This window comes from Squalius cephalus (genome assembly GCF_949319135.1).
Source record: "Squalius cephalus genome assembly, chromosome: 2".
Classification (NCBI taxonomy): Eukaryota; Metazoa; Chordata; class Actinopteri; order Cypriniformes; family Leuciscidae; genus Squalius; species Squalius cephalus.
The window spans coordinates 56,435,823-56,456,616 of record NC_137123.1 but is presented as its reverse complement, the minus strand read 5'-3'; the positions used below and the strand labels follow the sequence as shown (position 1 = coordinate 56,456,616).

The 20,794-nt window shown below is 35.5% G+C and overlaps 1 protein-coding gene across 1 annotated transcript; it reads right to left on the bottom strand.

Moving 5' to 3' along the window:
- Window positions 1–1,942: 1,942 nt before the first annotated feature.
- Window positions 1,943–20,459, bottom strand: gaa2 (alpha glucosidase 2). The gene is made up of 20 exons (XM_079896321.1): window positions 20,281–20,459; window positions 15,929–16,558; window positions 14,485–14,630; window positions 13,137–13,302; window positions 12,831–12,927; window positions 11,777–11,896; window positions 11,569–11,687; window positions 9,906–10,037; window positions 9,002–9,112; window positions 8,134–8,247; window positions 7,940–8,024; window positions 7,736–7,853; window positions 6,912–7,045; window positions 6,663–6,814; window positions 6,206–6,354; window positions 5,845–5,986; window positions 5,646–5,744; window positions 4,720–4,884; window positions 4,287–4,433; window positions 1,943–3,180 (listed from the first exon to the last, which is right to left on the bottom strand). The coding sequence occupies exons 2-20, from the start codon at window positions 16,547–16,549 to the stop codon at window positions 3,118–3,120; spliced, it is 2,880 nt and encodes a 959-aa protein (XP_079752447.1). The 5' UTR covers window positions 16,550–16,558; window positions 20,281–20,459; the 3' UTR covers window positions 1,943–3,117.
- Window positions 20,460–20,794: the final 335 nt, after the last annotated feature.

Here is a 20,794-nt window from a genome sequence, read left to right as displayed (position 1 = left end):
CTACATTCCAGAATTAGTGTTTGTTGTGCATTAATTGTATTATTATAAATAATTTTAGCAAACGCACTCAATGCTGATTTAGTTGAAATTAGGTTTTTAACACAACTGATGCACAAGAGACTTCTTTCAAAAACATAAAAAAAATGTATACACTATAAAATAAAACACTTAGGTACACTAAAATAACCAAAAATCTTCAACTGGAAATGTCATATTTTGTATGAGTGTCATTTATTATAGGACAGTTTTAACAGTCAATGTAGAATAGCCCTATTATAAGGGAATGGAGTGGATAATGACAGGCGCTCGCTATTCATCATTAATTTGTCAAAAACACATTTGCACTGTAGTAATTGTGACCATTATCTTGGTCTGCTGCATTTTGTCATGTTTTAAAGGTAATTTTGATGATTATTTTGTCAGAGGAAGCTCATGTATTCATAATTGTGTTTGGACCTTCGGAAAACATACTTTTCTACATGCAGGATTTTTTTAAAAACGTTTAATTCTTTTTAATTAATAACCAATCAAGAAATGAAAGTTCTGCCCCATACTTAATTCTATTTTTGTCCCTCTTTTTGTTTTGTTTTTTGCCTTTATTTCTTTCTGCTTGCATCGGCTCATACAGAAACATGGCTTTCAACTTGCTGTCATATCATACTGCATGTGGAAGCAAAAGTCTGGCTTTGATCTTCAAACAGGTCTTGTGTCAGTGTGAGATGAAAGCTGAAGGTTCAGACGTGCAGATTCACTCACAGGGGAAGATAAGTTCGGCTATCAGCTCTGGGTTTACAACAATGCTTCTTAACAAGAACAAGAAGAAGAAGAAGAAGAAAATGTTTATTAAATGTGTTTAAAGACAGAAACACATTTTGCTTGAAAACAACAGAAATGTTCAAGGTCTAAACAATATCTTGTCGGTAATTGCTTTCATGCTCTGGTTTATTGTACATTAAAATCAAACTTTGGCTGAAAGTTTTTTTTAAAACACTGACGTCTGTCTAAAAAAAAAAACAGCAACATGCGAACATGTTTGAGCTTCTGTTTACAACTGATGTGTGATTTGATGAATGTTAATGTGAATAAAAGCCTAAATTCAATCTGTTCAGTATATAAGCGTTTCTCTTCAGAAAATTTGGACTAAACCACTCTATTCATATGTAATTTACAATCTCTAGCGGCCAACGGAGGGATAGAAAGCTCTCAGATTTCATCAAAAAGATCTTCATTTGTGTTTCCGAAGATGAACGAAAGTCTTACAGGTTTGAAACAACATGAGGGTGAATAAATGACAGAATTTGAATTTTTTTGGTGAACTAACCCTTTCAACTAATGTTAACTAATGGGATGGTTATTGTAAAATGTTACAAACAAATTTGAGTTTATTCTCTGATGACATATACCTTTTACGATACTAGAAAAATGTGTTTTGTTTAAATAGCTACCTGACTTTTCCTCAGGGCTCTGCACTGAACTGAGAAAAGCCATTTCCCATTACAAAGTGAAGGAAGTGCCTCCAAATCCAGTTTCATGTAGCAATAACCTGGCCACATAACTATAGCTCTGACTGCAAGACATAAAATAATCAGATATGTTAGGTTCGGGTATGAGTACATGCTGTGGTTTAAAAACTTTAAAAAAGACCAATGGAGGTAAATGATAAAAAGAAACACATGGCCTTTTATTCAAATATTTGTTGTTTTTAGTATGTTGCTAAGGTATTCTGGGTGGTTTCTATGGTGTTTAGGTGATTGCTAGTTCAGAAAAAAGGTACAAAAACTGTCACTGGGGCATTACTTTTTCAGAAAGTACACTTTTTGTGTCTAAAGGGTGCATATTGGTACCTAAAAGGAACAAAAGGGTACCGCCCCAGTGACAGCTTTTGTAAAAAAATTTCTGAGAATGTATCACTGCCTCAAAACAAAAGAAAAAACACAAGAGAAAAGATGAACACTCTGAATTTTATTGCACACTACCCTGTATGTCCTCTGAAACTCTGTACAGCAGTTTGTTAAAGAAAAAGAAGCCTTAAACTGGCTCGTTCACTCATGTAGATATATCTTTTAGCTTCAGTTTTAGGAGCACGCGTATTTACATTTGAACTTTTTTGTTAAAAGTTGTAAAGCAGCCCAGTGGTTTCAAACAGAGGGTTTTATACATTCACAGTAAAGCCACTGAATGTTGAATCACAGCTTTGATGTAATATATAAGGCACAATGTTATGCTATAAATGGTAATATCGACAGCATGTGGAAGCAATTTACAAAATACTGCACAATTATGCCTCTTTAAGCCTTGATGAATACTGTACAGTGATTTACTTCCATAATATTTTCATGGTTTTACATTTACTCACTTTGGGCATTAAAACAAATGATTCCTAAGTTTATATCGCTGATATAAACATACTGGATCATGTTAATTACGAGCCTGTCAGTACATGGAAATAATGTTTGCTAACTAATGCTTAAACATGCATTTCTGCAGCATCAGAATGTCCTGAACTGGGCAAACATGCTTGGAAACAATATATACACGTATGCAATTCAAAATAATATTTACATCATTTGGAAAAATCTGGAAGGTTATGAATTCAGCAGGATCACTTTTGAATTTGCAGTTGTTTTTGTTCTGTTGGTCCATTGAATCACTACAAAATATTTGCTATATTTTGAATTGTTGGTTTTGATGGCATGGCAAACTACTTTAAGATGAGGAGCTTTAATTCACAACTAAAAGGTTTAAAACAGAAGAACAATCTTTCTGCTCTAGAAACAATATCAGCAATAACAGGCAGTAATATAACATCATAGGTAAAAAATATCTATCCATTCAACAGATCAAACAAATGACTTAATCAAAATACAGACCTCTTCCCTTAGGTTTTAATTCCTCTGAGTGCAACTGACCACTGCTGGGTCAATAATAAAGAGTACACTTAAAGTGCACATGAGAAATTCAACATACAATCAATAATCTGTCATATTCTTTCTGGTTCATATTTGATTTTAAGCTGGAACCAGAACCACCACTGTACAAGCACTGAGATAATGTCAGCTGAGATGTTAAGATTTCAGTAGCAATTTGCAATTCAGAAACGGCACTGATGATTCACGTTTACATCCAACTGATTGTGAAGTTCTGACTGAGGTTCAGACCCAAGTCTGTTACTGTCAGCACCTAGACAGACAGAAGACAATAAATACATTTCTTTAAGGCTCATCTTTTCTTTTTTTTACTGTATTTTTAGCTATTTTTCAAATTCATAAAATCATTCTTGACACCACTGCTAACTGGATCTTTTAATTCAACCTAGGTATTTTAACCTAGATTAGGGGTCCTCAAATTGCGGACTGGGCTCCGGTTCCGAACCCTGGTTTGGTTCCAACCGGACAGCGAGACATAATGACAACGGTAGCAACATTTTACCGTTTCTACTGTTTAAATTGAGCAACACGCCAAAACAAAACAACGAAGTGTGTATATATATATATATATATATATATATATATATATATATATATATATGACTGTCTTTTTTTGACAAAGAATTTTGTTCATCTACATATAGCATTATTTATCACCATGTTAACAGCTTTTCATAAATGTTAGAATTGGGAAAATTATTTGTAGATGGCAAAGAAAGACTTCGAAATTAGAAGTTAACTTTGGTTTCAGCTTATGATGAAGGCATCTTGATTATGTACAGTGTTTGTTTGTGTTTAGCAGATACTTATTTTAAGCAAAATATAAAAACATAGCCTCCTGCCATGCATATGTATCTAAATGTAAAAATAATAATAGCCTGATAAAACATCTGATCTTACCTTTTAATATCTAATTTGACACCACTGCTGTGGCTTTGAGGGCCCAATAAACTCATCCAACTCATTTCTTTCTTTAACAAAGTACTACTGCCGTCCAGATGGAAATGTATAACTATTCCAAAAAAGTACTGTCCAGACCTCCACTGGGAAGGAAATATAAAGGCCGGACCTCTTGGAACTTAAATGAATACCCCTGACCTAGATATTATAAGTATTTAAATAATTTTTAAATGCATTACAAAAATACACCTTCCAAATTATTTTCAACAATGCCTAACCCTAATGAAAGCTTATAGAGTATCAGATAACTCCAGATGAACATACTAAACATTTACATTTTATTCTTCTAACATACTGCAAACCGTTCAAAATTCTAATTTAACCTGATAACTAAATATGCACAATCATCTCAGTATTTATAACCAGTAGCTTCCTAAAAACAATATTAAAGTATATTACCTGATTGTCACGGTAAGTGAATGCTGCCTCTTGTGAATTCACTGTTACATTTTCTGGCTCTGTCTTCACCCCATAAAAGGAAACAGTTTCCACAGTGATGTAAGTAGCCTCCTCATGATTACGCAGCACCTCTGATTTCATTGTGTTCTGAAGATCATTAATAAAGATAATTATATCCATACATACACACACACACAAGTAGTTGACAGCATGATTGTTTACATTTAAGCAAGTGATGCATTTAATAAAACAACATTGAATAAAAATGTTTGAGAAAAGTTAAAAAGTGATTACATGAAATGTGAGAGGCAGAATGTAAAACAGACGAATAAATAACCTTTTATACTATGCCCATAGTATGAGGATCTAATGAAAGCTTACTGAAAGTAAAGCATTCTGGTGTGCTTCAGTAAAGGTGAACGGTTTTCTGTACCTTTCCTATTGTGAAATAGATGTAAGCGTACTGATCAGTCTCATACGAGTCAATGGTCTCTCCGTCATCCCAATACAAATCACCCTTGGCCAGACCGTCCTCACTCAGACTTGCAATCAGATGAAGGGGCTGACCGCTGCTCACCCACAGGGTGGTGTTCGGTCTCTGAAACACAAACATATAGAACAAAACTCAAGTAAACATGCACACAGACCACAGCCAACACTACTGCTACTAGTAAATTATTTCGTAAATGCTTCCTTTAAGTATCAAATAAATGATACATAAATTACCTAGACATCAAACAAAGACTTCATTAACAGATCATTTATTTATTAAATGTATATATACAATGGGGGTTTGGAATAATTAAGATTTTTAATGTTGAAGTCTCTTCTGATCACCAAGGCTGCATTTATATGATCAGAAATACAGTAAAATTGTGAAATATATTACAATTTAAAACATCGATTTTAATAGATTTTAAAATGTAATTTATATTGTACCTAATAGTGTTCAGCATCATTACTACTCCCCAGTGTCACATGATCCTTCAGAAATCACTCTAATATGCTGATTTGCTGCTCAAGAAACATTTCTTATTATTATCAATGTTGAAAACAGTTGTGCTGCTTATTATTTTTGTCGAAACATGATGCACTACCATTTAGATCTTTTAAAAATGTTTTCAACATTTATGATTATAATAAGAACCATTATTAACTATTAAGCATATGATGTATATATTATGATAATGTGCAACAATAGTAAATGAAGAAAACCTCCTTAACAGGAAATGTATTTATTATATATAAAATCTGGATTAAATTTATAAATAATTACATATAAAATTACTTAAGGAAGTCTGTCTGCATTAACTGAAAAACAATAATGTACGAATATGTATAAATGTGACTCTTTTTCACCTGTGTTGGTATGATGGAACCCTCTCTGAGATGCAGGTTGATCTTGTCCATCGGAGCCTGAAGTTTGATCTCTTCTCCTCTGCTTACCAATGAGTCACCCTGTTTGTGACAAACAAATATCAACGTTGTACGAGACTACAAAGTAAAAGAATTGTGAGTTTCTATTTCTAAAAGGGTTTCTAGAGAGGATGTGACTTACGGTGTGAAAATCATACCAGAGACCTTTAGGGAAATATCCTACTACATAATCTCGTCCTGCCTCCAAAACCGGCGTGACCATCAAACTCTTTCCCCATAGGAACTGTTTATCTATCCCATATGTCTTCTCATCGGTAGGGAACCTAAAACACAGCACAGACCGTGATTATATGCAAAGAAGTCGATTAAAGTGGACATCTTCCTGAAATTATGAATATTATGTGCCTGGATCTGTATCTAGATAATCAGTAAAAATTATAATTCTGTCATTAGATGCTGCTAGATAACTCCAAGGTTTGGAGAAAACTATTAACTATTAAACTATTAAACTAAGGGTTTGAAATCACATGTGTTTATCTTACTGAAAGAGCAGTGGTGTGGCGACCGTGTGTCCACTGATGTGTGCGTGATGGAAGAGTGTGTAGAGATGTGGGAACAGGGAATAACGGAGAAGGATGGCTTCTTTCATTGCAGTACGAGCTGCAGGACTGAATGCAGTTGGATCCTGATCCTGTTGTGAAAATGACAAAACTGTTAATCCATCAGAGTCTTGCCTTTGGAATGCAGATGAAAAACATTATAAAAACCTGGCAAAAACAACAGACAGATGGGTAACTAATCAGATGAACAGACAAAAACAACGCCTCAAGACTGCAGAAAATCAATAAGATGAAAACAGTTGAAAAACACAGCAGATCCTCTAAAGCAGCGCGTATCTTAGCATTATGAGTTGTGACCAGCTGCAGCTGCAGATTTTGCTGTAGTCTAAAGCTAAATAAAGAGTCATAACAGTGTTTGGTTGGATGGAAGAAAGTTCACCTGTTCATCTATGGAGTTGTGGTTTCTTGTAAAGGGGTAGAAAGCTCCGAGCTGGGTCCATCGGACACACAGTTCTTCTGTAGTGCTGCCCCCAAAGCCACAGATATCTGCCCCAATAAGAGGAATGCCCAGGATGTTAAATGTCAGCATACCTGGAAAAAAATGAAAATAAAATGGTTAGTGAATCTGTAGTCAATACAACACTATATGGGACTAACTCTGACCTCAGCAGAGAGTGTGCGTTTATACCTGGTATAGATGTGACCAGATCTTTCCATTGGCTCCTGTTGTCTCCGAGCCAGTGGCCCGAATACCTGCCCTGACTGGGAAACGTAGAGCGGGAAATGACGAAGGGACGCTTCCCTGTGATCTTCCTCAAAGCACTGAGAGAGACAGATGGACATGATCCACTACCCGTTTGATGAACAGAAAGTGTCCAAATACTTTTTTCGGGGGGTGAAATGTTTTGGTTGAAAAGTGTGCTTGCGCCATCTTTCAACAAAACGTTTTTGGCAAAAGTTTGGGGTAGTAAGATTTTAAAAAGAAGAAATTAACACTTTTTTTCAGCAAAGATGCATTAAATTGATCAAAAGTGGCATTTACATTGTCACAGAGATTTCTATTTCAAATAAATGCTGTTCTTTTGCACTTTTCTATTCAAAGAATCCTGACAAAAAATAATCATGGTTTCCACAAATATATTAGGCAGCACAACTGTTTTCAACACTGATAAAAAAATATATATATATATTTCTTGAGCATCAGGTCAGCATATTAGAATGATTTCTGAAGGATCATGTGACACTGAAGACTGGAGTATTGATGATGAAAATTCAGCTTTGCCAACACAGGAATACACAGGAAGAACACAATTTACTGTTTTATATATATATAAAACAGTAAATTGTATTAATATTTTACAATATTACTGTTTTTACATTATTTTTCAAATGAATGCAGCCTTGGTGGGCATAAAAGACATTAAAAAAACATTTCAAAAGCATAAAAAAAAAATATTATCAACCCCTAACTTTTGAATGGTAGTATATGTATTTTTGAGTGTTTGCTTGTACCTTTCAGTGGCTTTAGATTCCATTAGTCCATACAGACTGTGTATGTTGTAGTGAGAGGAGATTTTCTGACGTGCAGATGCACACACAGTCTTGGCCCTTAATGTACCACCCAGAATACCTACAGCAGACAATACCATGTCTTATTGTTGGAAGAAACGTAGCATGAATAATGTAATGTCCACATAATAGCGAACACACTGATACCTGGTGTGTAGGGAGGATTTTCCAGTTCATTCTCTGGACAACCATTCAGTGACCCATCAAAGAAATTAGATGGCTCATTCATATCCTTGCGGAAGAGACAGAAAGAAGAGTATATATTAAAAAGCAAGATCGATGCTTGGCTAAATACAAATAACGAATCATCAAACAAGGAATAATACAAATGCACAACATACGATCCACACGCCATCAAATGGCACTTTGTCATGGAACCTCTGCAGATTCTGGTACCACCATTCATGCGTGTCTGGATTGGAGAAATCTGGAAAAGCAGTGAGTCCTGGCCAGACCTTAGAAACAAGCAAAAATATCTGCAGTCAAGTCACATATAATATTCATAATTACTACATTTTGATTTAATTTAGTTTAATCATAAACATTTTAAGCTTCCAAGCACTCTTAAAAATTCAAATTACTAAGTTTCTGTTTAGGTTTGTTGGACTTCATATTGACATCTATTGGTGCGATGCGGCATGACACTTAAGTTTATTGATTACGAAGCAATTGGAGAAATGTTTACTTGTGTCGTCAGCTATGATTAGGAAAAGTCTGTAGTATTCATCTGGACATGAGATCATTTCATAAGTTTTGGGGTCAGCACATTTGTTTTTTAGAAATGAATATTTTTATTTAGCAGGGATGCATTAAATTAATCAAAAGTGACAGTAAAGACATTTACAGTATAATGTTGCAAAAGATTTCTATTTTAATTAAATGCTGTTCACTTGAACTTACTATTCATCAAATAATCCTGAAAAAAATCATTTAGAAAATTAAGCAGCACAACTGTTTTTAACAAAAAGGTTTCCACCAAAATCATCATATTAGAATGACTTCTGAAGGATCATGTGACACTGAAGACTGGAGTAATGATGCTGAAAATTCAGCTTTGCGTCACAGGAATAAGTTATTTTAAATTGCAATAATATTTCGGAATATTACATTTGTATTTTTTTCCAGTATTTTTGATCAAATAAATGCAGCCTTGGTTAGCATAAGTGACTTCTTAAAAAAAAACACACAAAAAAAAACACCTCAATGTACCTTCCCAATAAGGACGTCTCCATTCGAATCATTGATGAAAATGCCTCTCTTCTTCCCCTCATCAAACGGCCAGTAGGAGCCAGACGGCTGAGAGCTACTGATGCCGGGATCCTGAAGAGGAAGCGCAAAAGTGACAAACACACAAACTGCAGTTTAAATCAAGCTAAATCCACAGTGACACATCCAAATGCTTTAGTGATGGTCTCAACCGCATGTGAAACATTCAGTTGCCAAATCTGCCTCATGACTGTTAGTGTGATTCTAATGCAACACAAAAAAGACGAGAGTAGAATGAGGAAGAGTGTTATATGGATGTTTAATAAACCCACAGAACATTGAAGTTCCTCTCATTTTGATTTTTAGTTGATTTGCTTTCTGCAAATAAATCTATTTTCATGCCCCACAAATGATTTAAGCCATATTTAACATGTATGAAAGTCATTGCATTTCAAACCAAGTGCCATCTGCAAAAAAATGATACAGAAGCTATTGAGCAGGAAACTAACTTCACTTTTGTGAAGTCATTTGTGCAACTGGTGATTTTTAGTGGATGTATGAAGCAGTCACGGTACCAAATTTAGTAGTCGGTATTAATACCAGAAAGATTTCGAGGTTCTCTGTACCAAACTCGTTACCAGAACAAAAACTTGACTTTAGTACTTTAAAAAAAAAAATGTCCTGTTCTGTCTCATCTGTCACAGAGTGCTCAAACAAATACGAACAAGAGCGTTTGAAAACAGTGGTACTGGTAGTACCAAGTACTTGGTACTACCGGTACTGCAGAAATGCTGGATACTTTTTTGAAGTATAAAGTAAGTTCCCCTATCCCCTTCAAGATCATTTAGCTTTCCTAGTAGAGTTACCTAAGGTGTAGTTCATAGTCAATTAAAGTGTGAGTGTGTACCAGAATCATGACGTAGTGTTGATCATGTATGTGAAGGTCTTTCACGAGATCAGGTAGGGTGGAAAAGTTCATAGGCTCATAAGTAAAATCTAGAGCACGATCCATGTAGTCAATGTCATTCCACTGAACGTCCTGAAAGATAAAAAAATAAATTTGTACAATTTATAATTAGTCATTTTGCTAAATGCATAATGCGAAGTAAGTGTTCTTCTGTGGTTCATTAAAAAAAATCAGAAATCAGACTTCTCTTTGCATGTCAGCAATATGAGGATCAAGTACAATATTATGCAACATTAAAATTATCACTAGATTTCAAAAGTGCTGTTTTAATGTCCCTGTAAACAATGAGTGTTTGTATTGGGGTAAACTAGCATTGTAGACATACTAGTATTAATTATTTATATACTATTATAGTATGTATTCCAGCAAAAACTCAGCAATAAAAGAAACATCCTCACGCTTTCAACTGCTTTTTCCCCCCCAGCAAATTGGTTATTATGTGTGAATATTTGTATGAACATAAAATGATTCAACAAACGCGACATAAACAGAACAAGTTTTACAGACATTTGATGAACAGAAATGGAATAATGAGTCCCTGAACAAAGCGGGGGTCAATATCAAAAGTAGCAGTCAGTATCTTGTGTTTTAAGTGCTACAGTGCATCATCTTCATGGACTGAGCCAGATTTGACCGTTTCTTTCTGTGAGATGTTGCTCCACCTGCAAGTTGTCAAACACATCTGGGAGGACACATGGTTACAGGTGGTTTGGCACTGCAAGGACGCTCAGCAGTCCTTCCTGTCTCCCTGTAGCACTGTCTTAGGCGTCTTACATAATGGGCATTGCAGTTTATTGCTCTGTGCACTTCTGCAGCCCTCATGCCTCCCTTCAGCAGGACTATGGCATGTTCACACAGGTGATCAGAGACTCTGGGCATCTTTCTCCTTGTGTTTTTCAATGTTAGTAGAAAGGTCTCTTTCAACTGTGCCATTCATTTTCTTCCGCCTGTAAACTGTTAGTGTCTTAAGGACTGTTCCACAGGTGCATGTGCAATAATTTCTCTATGGCTCATTGAACGAGCAGGAAAAGGCATTGTTTAAACACTTTCCAATAAAGATCTGTAAAGATTATTTCGATTTTATAAAATGATCTTTAAAATACAGTATCCTGAAAAATGGACATTTCTTTTTTGCCGAGTTTATTTTTAACAATTTTTTCCATTTTAATTTTAGTAATTGTGTTGTGATTTTTGTAGTTTTTTCTATACAGCTTTTATTTATTTTTATGTCAGTTTGTTTTATTAATTTTAATAACTTCAATTGATTTAAATCTCATTTAGTTGCCAAAGCGACATTTCTAATATTCATTTAAGTTCAAGATTTCCATCAAGAATTTTTACTTTATTTCAATTACCATTAACATTTTTTTTTTTATAGTTTTAGTTTACAACAACACTGATGGAAACAGATATACATTTATTGCATACGTTTTGTGCGTTATTTTCTGTGCTGAATTTTTCTTGATGTCTATTGAAAGTGCAAATCTAGTGAGCTACAGCTGATTTCAAATTCTAACCAATCAGTAACATTTGACTATGAACCATATTTACCTACACCAAACCAATAAATAATGAAAATGATCTAACAGCTACGGTATAGTACCTGAGGTATCCCATAATTCCGCATTTCTCTCACAACATTCCAGGTTTTGTTGCTAGACTTGTAGCCCCATCGGCAGAGATGATAGCCCAGAGCCCAGTAGATGGGCATTGCAGGCTTACCTAATGAGAGAAGATAACATCATTAGTTGGTCAACTTCTGATTCATGTCAAAGTAAAAAAATCAAATACTGCTTATGATGCTTGCTGACCTACAACATCCAGGTACTGTCCAATCACAGAGATGGGATCTGGGCCCAGGAAAATGTAAAAGTCGAGGATCCCACCAATCATACGCCAGGTGAGAGCAGGTGCAGGCTGCAGAGCCACATCTACATGACAGATTATTCACACGTTAATACAAAGTTGAGACATTATCCGCAAAAACAAAGATTCACAGGCAAAAACACTGAGCATTTCAGGAACAAAAATGGACCACTTGCACTCATGAGGCACTTCCGTTTTGAAATAGTACAACTTATTTATTTCTGGTTATATATATTTTCAATGTGCTACAGTCACCTAGTTGACTAAACGCCACCTAAAATGAGTTCCCCCAAGAAGATTTAAAAAACTGGACATTTTCTGAGACAGGAGAAGAGATATTCTAATGTTTACTGTGTAAAGAATTCTCCAAATTGAACGCACCATGAAGTTTTAATCCAACCCAAGCCAATCTGAGAAAGCATACATGATTATTTCACTGACAGTGCTCATCTACACTAGTGACCGCAATGCTGACGTGTGTGAGACCTGATGAATAATAATATTTATTTATTTGTATTAAATATTTTAATCACTATTCTGTCATCTTTCATTGACAGTCATTTTACTGTATGTAATTTACATGTTTATGCCCAAATGTTTACATGTTTATCTCCTCTATGCTGTGTGCTTTAATGTTTAATAATGAAATATTTAACCGTTCAATTTAAGGCATGTACCACACATTCCTTCAAATATTTTAAAAGACTGTAACACACACACACACAAGCAATCATTTTATCAGTCAAATTACTTTAAAAATGTAAACTCAGCAGGTATGAAATATGATCAGTAAGAGAAAAACACCGTTAATGAGAAGACGAGCACTGGACTGCTGCTGTTAGTGGGGAAATATATTTATTTATTATTCAGAATGCACAGTTGGAAAGAAAATATATTTATAGGAACATGTGAGCAGGTTCAAGTTAATTCATATTAACCATTGCCTCAAGATCATGCTAGAATGAAGTGTGCATGTGTGTGTGTGTGTGATGAACCCACCCATTGCATTGCTGTTGAGCATGAAAAACCCATGTGCCATTCCATCAGATTCCACAGAAAGATAAAAGGGATGGACGCCATAGAGGTTGGTCAGCTCCTGAAAAAACAATCGAGAAATACAGAAAAGTAAGTGCAATCTAGAACATTTATTAATCTGTGATCATGTGACTGTGTTACTTTTCCTATAGACTAGATGAAAGGCCAATAATTGTGCTAAACTTCTTGTTTTCAGTGTTTTAAATCTTGTTGTGAAATTTGAAAGAGCACTGGCAGATTATTACATCAGAAGACAAAAGTTGTTGTTACCATGGGTGGAACATCTCGAGCCCACATGGTCAGAGTGTTCCACTGGACGTCATGCAGAAAGTTGGAGCGATGTTCACCCAGTCCATATATGAAACGTGACGGCAATGATGTGGACATCTGCAGGAACTGATCCGCATAGAAGAGAGGAGCTATAGATGTATTCAGCCTAACAGAATGTGAACATACATGTTAATAACTGTGAACATAATATGTTAATAAATGTTAATAAAATGTTGTAAAAGACCTGGGTGTTATACTAGATTGCAACCTGTCTTTTGAAAATCATATTTCATTTGTTACAAAAACAGCCTTTTTCCACCTTAGAAACATTGCTAAGCTACGTAATATGCTATCAGTTTCTGATGCAGAAAAGTTAGTTCATGCATTCATGACCTCGAGACTAGATTACTGTAATGCTTTATTAGCTGGTTGTCCTGCATCCTCAATAAACAAGCTACAGTTAGTCCAAAATGCCGCCGCTAGAGTTCTTACTAGATCAAGAAAATATGATCATATAACACCGATTTTAACATCACTACATTGGTTAACTATAAAGTCCCGTATTAACTACAAGGTATTGCTACTGACTTATAAAGCCCTAAACGGCTTAGCTCCAGTCTATTTAACGGATCTTCTATCGCCCTATAATCCATCACGCTCTTTAAGATCACTAAATTCAAGGCTTTTGGTCATACCTAGGATATCCAGATCCACCAAAGGAGGGAGAGCATTTTCACATTTAGCTCCAAAACTCTGGAATAGCCTTCCTGATACTGTTCGTTGCTCAGACTCGCTCTCCCAGTTTAAAACTAGATTAAAGACGCATCTCTTCAGCCAGGCATTCATCTAAAATTTTAATCTTACAGTTAAATCCAGTCTCTAGTTCATAAACGCCAGAGGAGAACTGGCCCCCGACTGAGCCTGGGTTCTCCCAAGGTTTTTTTTTTTTCTCCATTAGGTCACCTGATGGAGTTTTTCGGTTCCTTGCCACTGTTGCCTTTGGCTTGCTCAGTTGGGGATATTTTGGGGATATTTAATTTAATTTTATCAATCAATAAATTCCACTAGAAACAAACCTTGTTGTATTATTTTAATTTAATACTGTGAAGCTGCATTGATACAATCTGTATTGTGAAAAGCGCTATACAAATATACTTGACTTGACTTGACTTAATAAATGTTAATATGCTGCTGATACAGAGACATGTCACACTATAGATCTCTAAACTAGAGTTTTCTGGTCATCATTTCTAATGGTAAAAGAAATGAAATCATTGCATTTTCAATTGAAAGGCATGTCCGTTTTCTCATGCTAGTTGACAAAAAAAAAAAAAAAACCAGTACTCACAGCACAGTTCCTGTCTGCGTTCTCTTGACAATAAGCCCGAAAGGTTCTTTGATGAAGTCTACGGTGTAAGAAGGATTTGATGCTCTTTTCTGAACCACAGGAACATCTATAGGCACCTCGTACCTCTTTTCAGATGGGTCTGTTATCTGTATGAGACAATTGAATATTATGAAACAATAAATAATGTACAAGGTTACAAATATCTAAAGACGTTTTCTAACAGGGACATAGCAATATTAATATTCTGGCCAATATTCTACCAAAGATTAATTTACAATAATTAATAAAATTATTAAATTAATAATAATTAACAGTGTAAATTAATTATTAGTACCTGAAAATTACTAATAGTAATAATACTAATAATCTACTAAAATAGATAAAAAAAAACAATAACTGACTATATAAATATTATATAGTATAATTTTTTTTTATATATAAAATGTACTGACCCGAAACTTTTAAACTTCTGTAATGTATGTAATATATAGGCTATATATATATATATATATATATATATATATATATATATATATATATATATATATATATATATATATATATATATACACACACACACACACACATTACATACATTACAAAAGTTTAAAAGTTTCAGGTCAGTACATTTTATATTTGAAAAAAAAAATTATACTTTAGCAAGTATACATAACATTGACCATAAGTAACAGCAAAGACATTTATAATGTTACTAAAGACAATAGAAAGATGAATAATAAATACTCTTGTTACAAAAGATTTCTATTTCAAATAAATGCTGTTCTTTTAAACTTTCAATTCATCAAAGAATTCTAAAATTTTAAAAAAGATCACTTTTTTCACAAAAATATTGAGCTGCACAACTGTTTTAAACTGTGATGATAATTATTATAAGCATTGTTTCTTGAGCAGCAAATCATAATATTAGAATGATTTCTGAAGGATCATGTGACACTGAAGACTGGAGTATTGATGCTGAAAATACAGCTTTGCGTCACATGAATAAATTACATTTTACACTATATTAAAATAGAAAACAGTTATTTTAAAATGCAGTATTTCACAATATTACTATTTTTACAGTATTTTGATCAAATAAATGCTGCCTTGGTGAGCATAAGACACTTTTACTTTAAATGTTACATGTTTAAATGATTGAATACGAAATCATTTTAATTAATAATTTAAAATTGTTTATTTTTAATGTCAACAGATCTGGTACCAATATATCGAGGATCGCTTTTTTTAGTCAGATCTTTATTTGCAATTTGGTGTTCTGAGAGTAATATGAATGCTAACAGATCATTTCACCACCGAAATTCAATGTATTTTAAAAGAAAACATAAGTATTTAGGACTTCCAACATCAACATTAATCACTAACTTATTCTGAGAGATCACAAGAATAAAGAGCCAGTAACATGAAGACCAAAAAATGCTCTGACCTTCACACGCAGCCTGTTGTCTTCCTCATACAGCACTTCCAGCTGCAAAGCATCTATGTCTTTTGGATAATATGTCTTTTTGTTCCGGAGCAGTTTTCCCACCTTCCCCATCTCGGTGTCAATAATGGACACCAATTCATAGGATGGATAGTCGGGTGTGTAGAAACACCACGGCACTCCATTCCGTCCCGATGTCTTAGCCCGCGACTGCTGTATGAAGCAGCAGTTTCGAGCATGGCACATCTCCTCTGTGACCACCACACCTCTCTCAGGATAACAGTCAAACCTCCACGCTTCGGGAATCTTCAAGCAGGACTGTGGCTGCAGCAACGTCCCGTTTGGACTTTTAGCCACGGCAGGTGGAGGGAGTCTATGGGGATCTGTAGAGGGTGGATTATGAAACCAAAATATAGTTCCAAGCATCCAGACACCAGAGAGAACCACAATAAGTCCTGCAATGGTCAGGAGGGCAGTGGTGATGGAGCAGCGAGGGTTCTGGGGGAGCAGGGGGAGTTCTGGGTCGACTTCCTTCCCATCCGCGTCCGTTGACTCATCAGGATCCAATAACGCGGCTCCAGAGAAATGAACCTCCTCAGGGGTGAGTCTCTTGTATGACACCATTTCAAACGTCTGAGTATAAATAAGGTAAAACAACATTAATTAGCACTTTACAATATGGTTCCATTTGTTAAAGGGATGGTTCACCCAAAAATGAAAATTCTGTCATCATTTAGGCCTACTCACCCTCAAACCTGTATGGATTTCTTAGATATTTTGAAGAATGTCAGTAACCAAACAGTTGATGGGCCCTATTGACTTTCGTAGTATCTTTCTTTTCCATACTATGGAAGTCAATGGGGTCCATCAGCTGTTTGGTTAACGACATTCTTCAAAATATCTTCTTTTGTGTTCAGCAGAAGAAAGAAATTCACACAGGTTCGGAACAACTTGAGGGAGAGTAAATAATGACAGAATTTTCATTTTTGGGTGAACTAACCCTTTAAATGCATTAGCTATTAATCATAGTTACCTTACTAAAATCAAAAGTTGTATCTGTTATATATTTTTAATGGACATGAAATAACAAGAACTAACAATGAACAGTTTTTCAACTAATGGTAACAAATATTTATAAATACTGTAACAAATGAATTGCTCAATGTTAGTTAATGCATTAGTAAACTTACAGAGCCCCTAAAGGGACGTAGTGATGGGAAAAAAATAAGATGGGAGGAAAAATTATGTCCATGCTTTTGCGTTATCTCGCAAATGTTTAGCATTCCCCCAAGAAACTTTGCATTTGCTCACAAATATTTTGAGTTCTTTGCGAGCAAATTCAAAGTTTCATGGGGGAAAGCAAACATTTTGCAAGCAAACAAAAAAGTTTTGAAATATATTTTTTCATCCCATCTAATTTTTTTTCCACCACCATGTCCTTTTAGGGGCTTTGTAAAGTGTTACCAAAAACTTCATCGCATCCAACACTGTTCGTGCAACCAGACTAATTCATTTCTCTTAAAGAATGGCACTATGGCTTGAATTATCCAGCAAATTTATTTTATTTTTGGTTATTGTATTGCTTAAGATTGTCCTGCAAAAATAAATAAAAAACGTTGTACTGTGGAACACAAAAGGTTCTGCATAGCATACTTGTCATTTTTTATGCATTTTCAATTACAATGAATGAGGACTGCAACTTTCAAACTTAAAAAAAAAGCATCATAAAACTTAAAAAATTAAAGTTTCAAAAATTAAATTGTACGTTTGAAGGAGTATTTCTGTGCCAAAAATTGTCCTTCCGGTTTGTCACAAGTTTCGGAAAGTTTTTTTCGAGTATGGGTCTTTGTGACGTCAGCTGGGGCGGAATTTCCTTATATGGGTCCTAAGGGCACTTCTCCATGAATAGCGCGGGCGCGCGCGCACTCGTAGACCAGAGCGAGAGAGCGAAAGCAGTACGCCCATCAAAGCGCTCTGCTCGGCTTTAGGAAAGTCAGTGTCACCAAAGAAGTGTATTTTTGGTTGCCAGGGCAAGACAACCCTGCACAGATTCCCAAAGATTCCCAGCGTTAAGGGACCAGTGGATGGAGTTTGTTTTTTCAGAGCATCAAGGGAGTTGTGTAAAGACTGTTTGTTCCCTGCATTTCGACGATGATTGTTTTATAAACAAAGCCCAGATCGACGGATTTGCAGATCGTCAATGCTTAAGGATCGAGCAGTCACAATGATAAAGGTTCGCGGTCGTGCGTTGGAACCGGGCGGTGAGTAAAACTGTTGAACAAATGTCTCTGTGTGTTGTTAGCTCGGCGCGTTAGCACAGCTTTAGCTTCGCCCACACGGCCCGCCTTCAGCCGCTCGTTTTTTTCCGGAAAGACTTGGTACAGCCTATCTTTCTTTTATAAATATAATAAAACTAAAGACTTTTTGGAGATATGAAGGATGCAATACTACTCTATAGGTACTCAAGATTAACAGGAGATTGAGTGAAAATGAGCATTTCACCCCCCCTTTAAGTCTTAATTCTTTGACAATCTTCCACTCCACTGAGGCTAACCAATATAATTGCTTAGAATGGTTCTATAATTTTGTACAACTAGGCAATTTGGACATTAATTTGCATTTACTGCAAAATGTAGGATGGTGGCAGCACAGTTACGTAACAAAAAGACAGACAATCACATATTTAAAGTGTACTCCTATAGAATTACATTTAGCATTTACTTAATTGTTTAATTTACTTAAGTATCTTGATGATGTTGTGTATTAAATTAGAGTAACAATCAGTTGCTTTAAAAATCCAGGCATCAGCAAGTTCTTCAACATTTTCAGCCTCTGTTGAGCACAGCTATAAAGACACTATATCTGCCAGCATTAAATCCCACTAAAAGTCACGTGACAGATGTCACACAGAGGTGAACACTTTCTGAAGTGCATAAAACTGCAGATATTTGGAAGAACTACGAAGGGAAGTGGCTATTGGAGAGGAAATGAGACCATATGTCATACTCTACCTCTTCTTCTGAAAGATTCATGTTCTTTGCACATTTCACCAAATGAAAAAGCAAGCATGCAAAAACAAAGTTACATGTTTTAATCAAGAACAGCTGAGTTAAAACTGCCAGGTTAAATTTGGTTCTCTGTCTAGATGTAAATGCACTGTTGTCAAGAACTGCTATATTGATTAGGGAGTTTACAACTTTTGAGTTCTGCTGATTTACAAATGTGTTTTAACTTAAAGGTGCATTAAGCAACTTTTCATGTTAAAAATACCCGTTTTCTAACCCATACATGCTTAAACAATTGCCTGATGGGCTGAATGAGCCCTTCTCTGATCACTGAGATTGTCTCTATAATCCTGTAAAGTAAAATAAATAAGAGGGATTCGGGCCGGAATTTTAGACTGGGCGTGATGTCATGCGCGTTCACGGCAATCTCACATAGCTATGCCTGGCAGGTTTGTGTATTCGCCGGCATTCTCCGTAGAAGATGGATTGTAAGAGACCTGCTTATAGTTCATTTCAAACACCAACGCAAACTCCACGAAAGATTAAAAAAAAGAAAACTTTTGTCCGTGAGCGTGCACACCTCTGGTTGCAGTTTCGCTTGCCGCCAGAGGGGGCATAGTTCTGCAAAAACTCAGAGACATGCTTAATGCACCTTTAAATGAGCAGCTCAGCATTAGGTTGACAAGCCATATCTGCGCTCTTACAATATACAACATTTCTGTTATGAGGTCCTGGAGAGGTCAGAGTCCAAAAAACACTATCTATAAAGAGCATAACAACACATGCCTTCAAATATTATACACATCATGGGTGACATGTAAGATCATGGGTGACATGTAAGATGTAGTTGCAATAATACTAACAAAACATACCATGATACATATTTTTTTCTAAGTATCATGGATTTCCTTGTTTGTTTTGCCATGTTCTCTGAAGCAACTTGGAGCCTACCATGTAAATACCATTGTGTATGAATGCACTTATACGAATACCACAGAATCTCAGTACCATGGTTATATGGATAAAAATATTCTTTTAAATTACTGCATATATATTCAGATAAAAAAAATGACAAGCCTTGTACATGTTAGAAACCTAGTAATCAAACAAACAAACCAGAAAAGCAACGATGAAATGATATCTATATGAACCTCTTAGGAAAGAGATAAATAAAAGCTAACATTTATCGGTGTTTGGTTTCCATGCGACATTTTAAATGAATCCACTTCGTTAAAATGACACTGAACAACATCAAATATGTGACATTGTTGCACATTATGAACAAGACGGAGCTCACACGAAACAGCAAGCAACACATTCAAGAGAAAATGCACATTTAAATGAACTTACTTCTTGTGCAGTCGGAATATGTATGATAATATAAGGTTTTAATGTTTGACCCACTACATTACATCAGTGAATACCATGTTATTATCTGCGCTGGTAAATGTCACGGGTGTTTCATGTCTTGTGAAGTTAGTGTTGTTGCTGGCTGCGTGTCCTGTTAAAGTACCAATGGAATCCGAATCGTTTAGCAAATCGGCTCCTTTAGACAGATCGGTACAGTGAACGGATTCTGAAAACGATTCACTGATTCATTTGAGTCATCACTCAAAAACCTCCCTGTGACCCCCGCATTTTCCATGTGATCTTTTCTAACTTACTGTTTTGTCAAATCTTGTATTTGCGTTTTCCAATGTGTCATCTACTTCTTAGTTATGCTCCTCACTCTGCGAATCGATTCGAATGAAACTTCGAAAAGATTCGGTTCAAAGTAACATTTTCTTCATGATGTTTTTCTAGAGTAACGCTCGCGTAACCTTCACTGCCATCTACTGGCCTGGACACAATCGGGGTTGTGAGA

What these genes read in the sequence shown, in the direction of transcription:
- gaa2 (XM_079896321.1), bottom strand. Translation starts at nt 16,549, where the DNA reads ATGGTGTCATACAAGAGACTCACCCCTGAGGAGGTTCATTTCTCTGGA. An exon ending in ACAACTCCATAGATGAACAG is followed by an intron (nt 6,355 to 6,662) that starts GTGAACTTTCTT and finishes TTTTCACAACAG; the next exon opens with GATCAGGATCCAACTGCATT. An exon ending in GCCACACCACTGCTCTTTCA is followed by an intron (nt 5,987 to 6,205) that starts GTAAGATAAACA and finishes GCTGTGTTTTAG; the next exon opens with GTTCCCTACCGATGAGAAGA.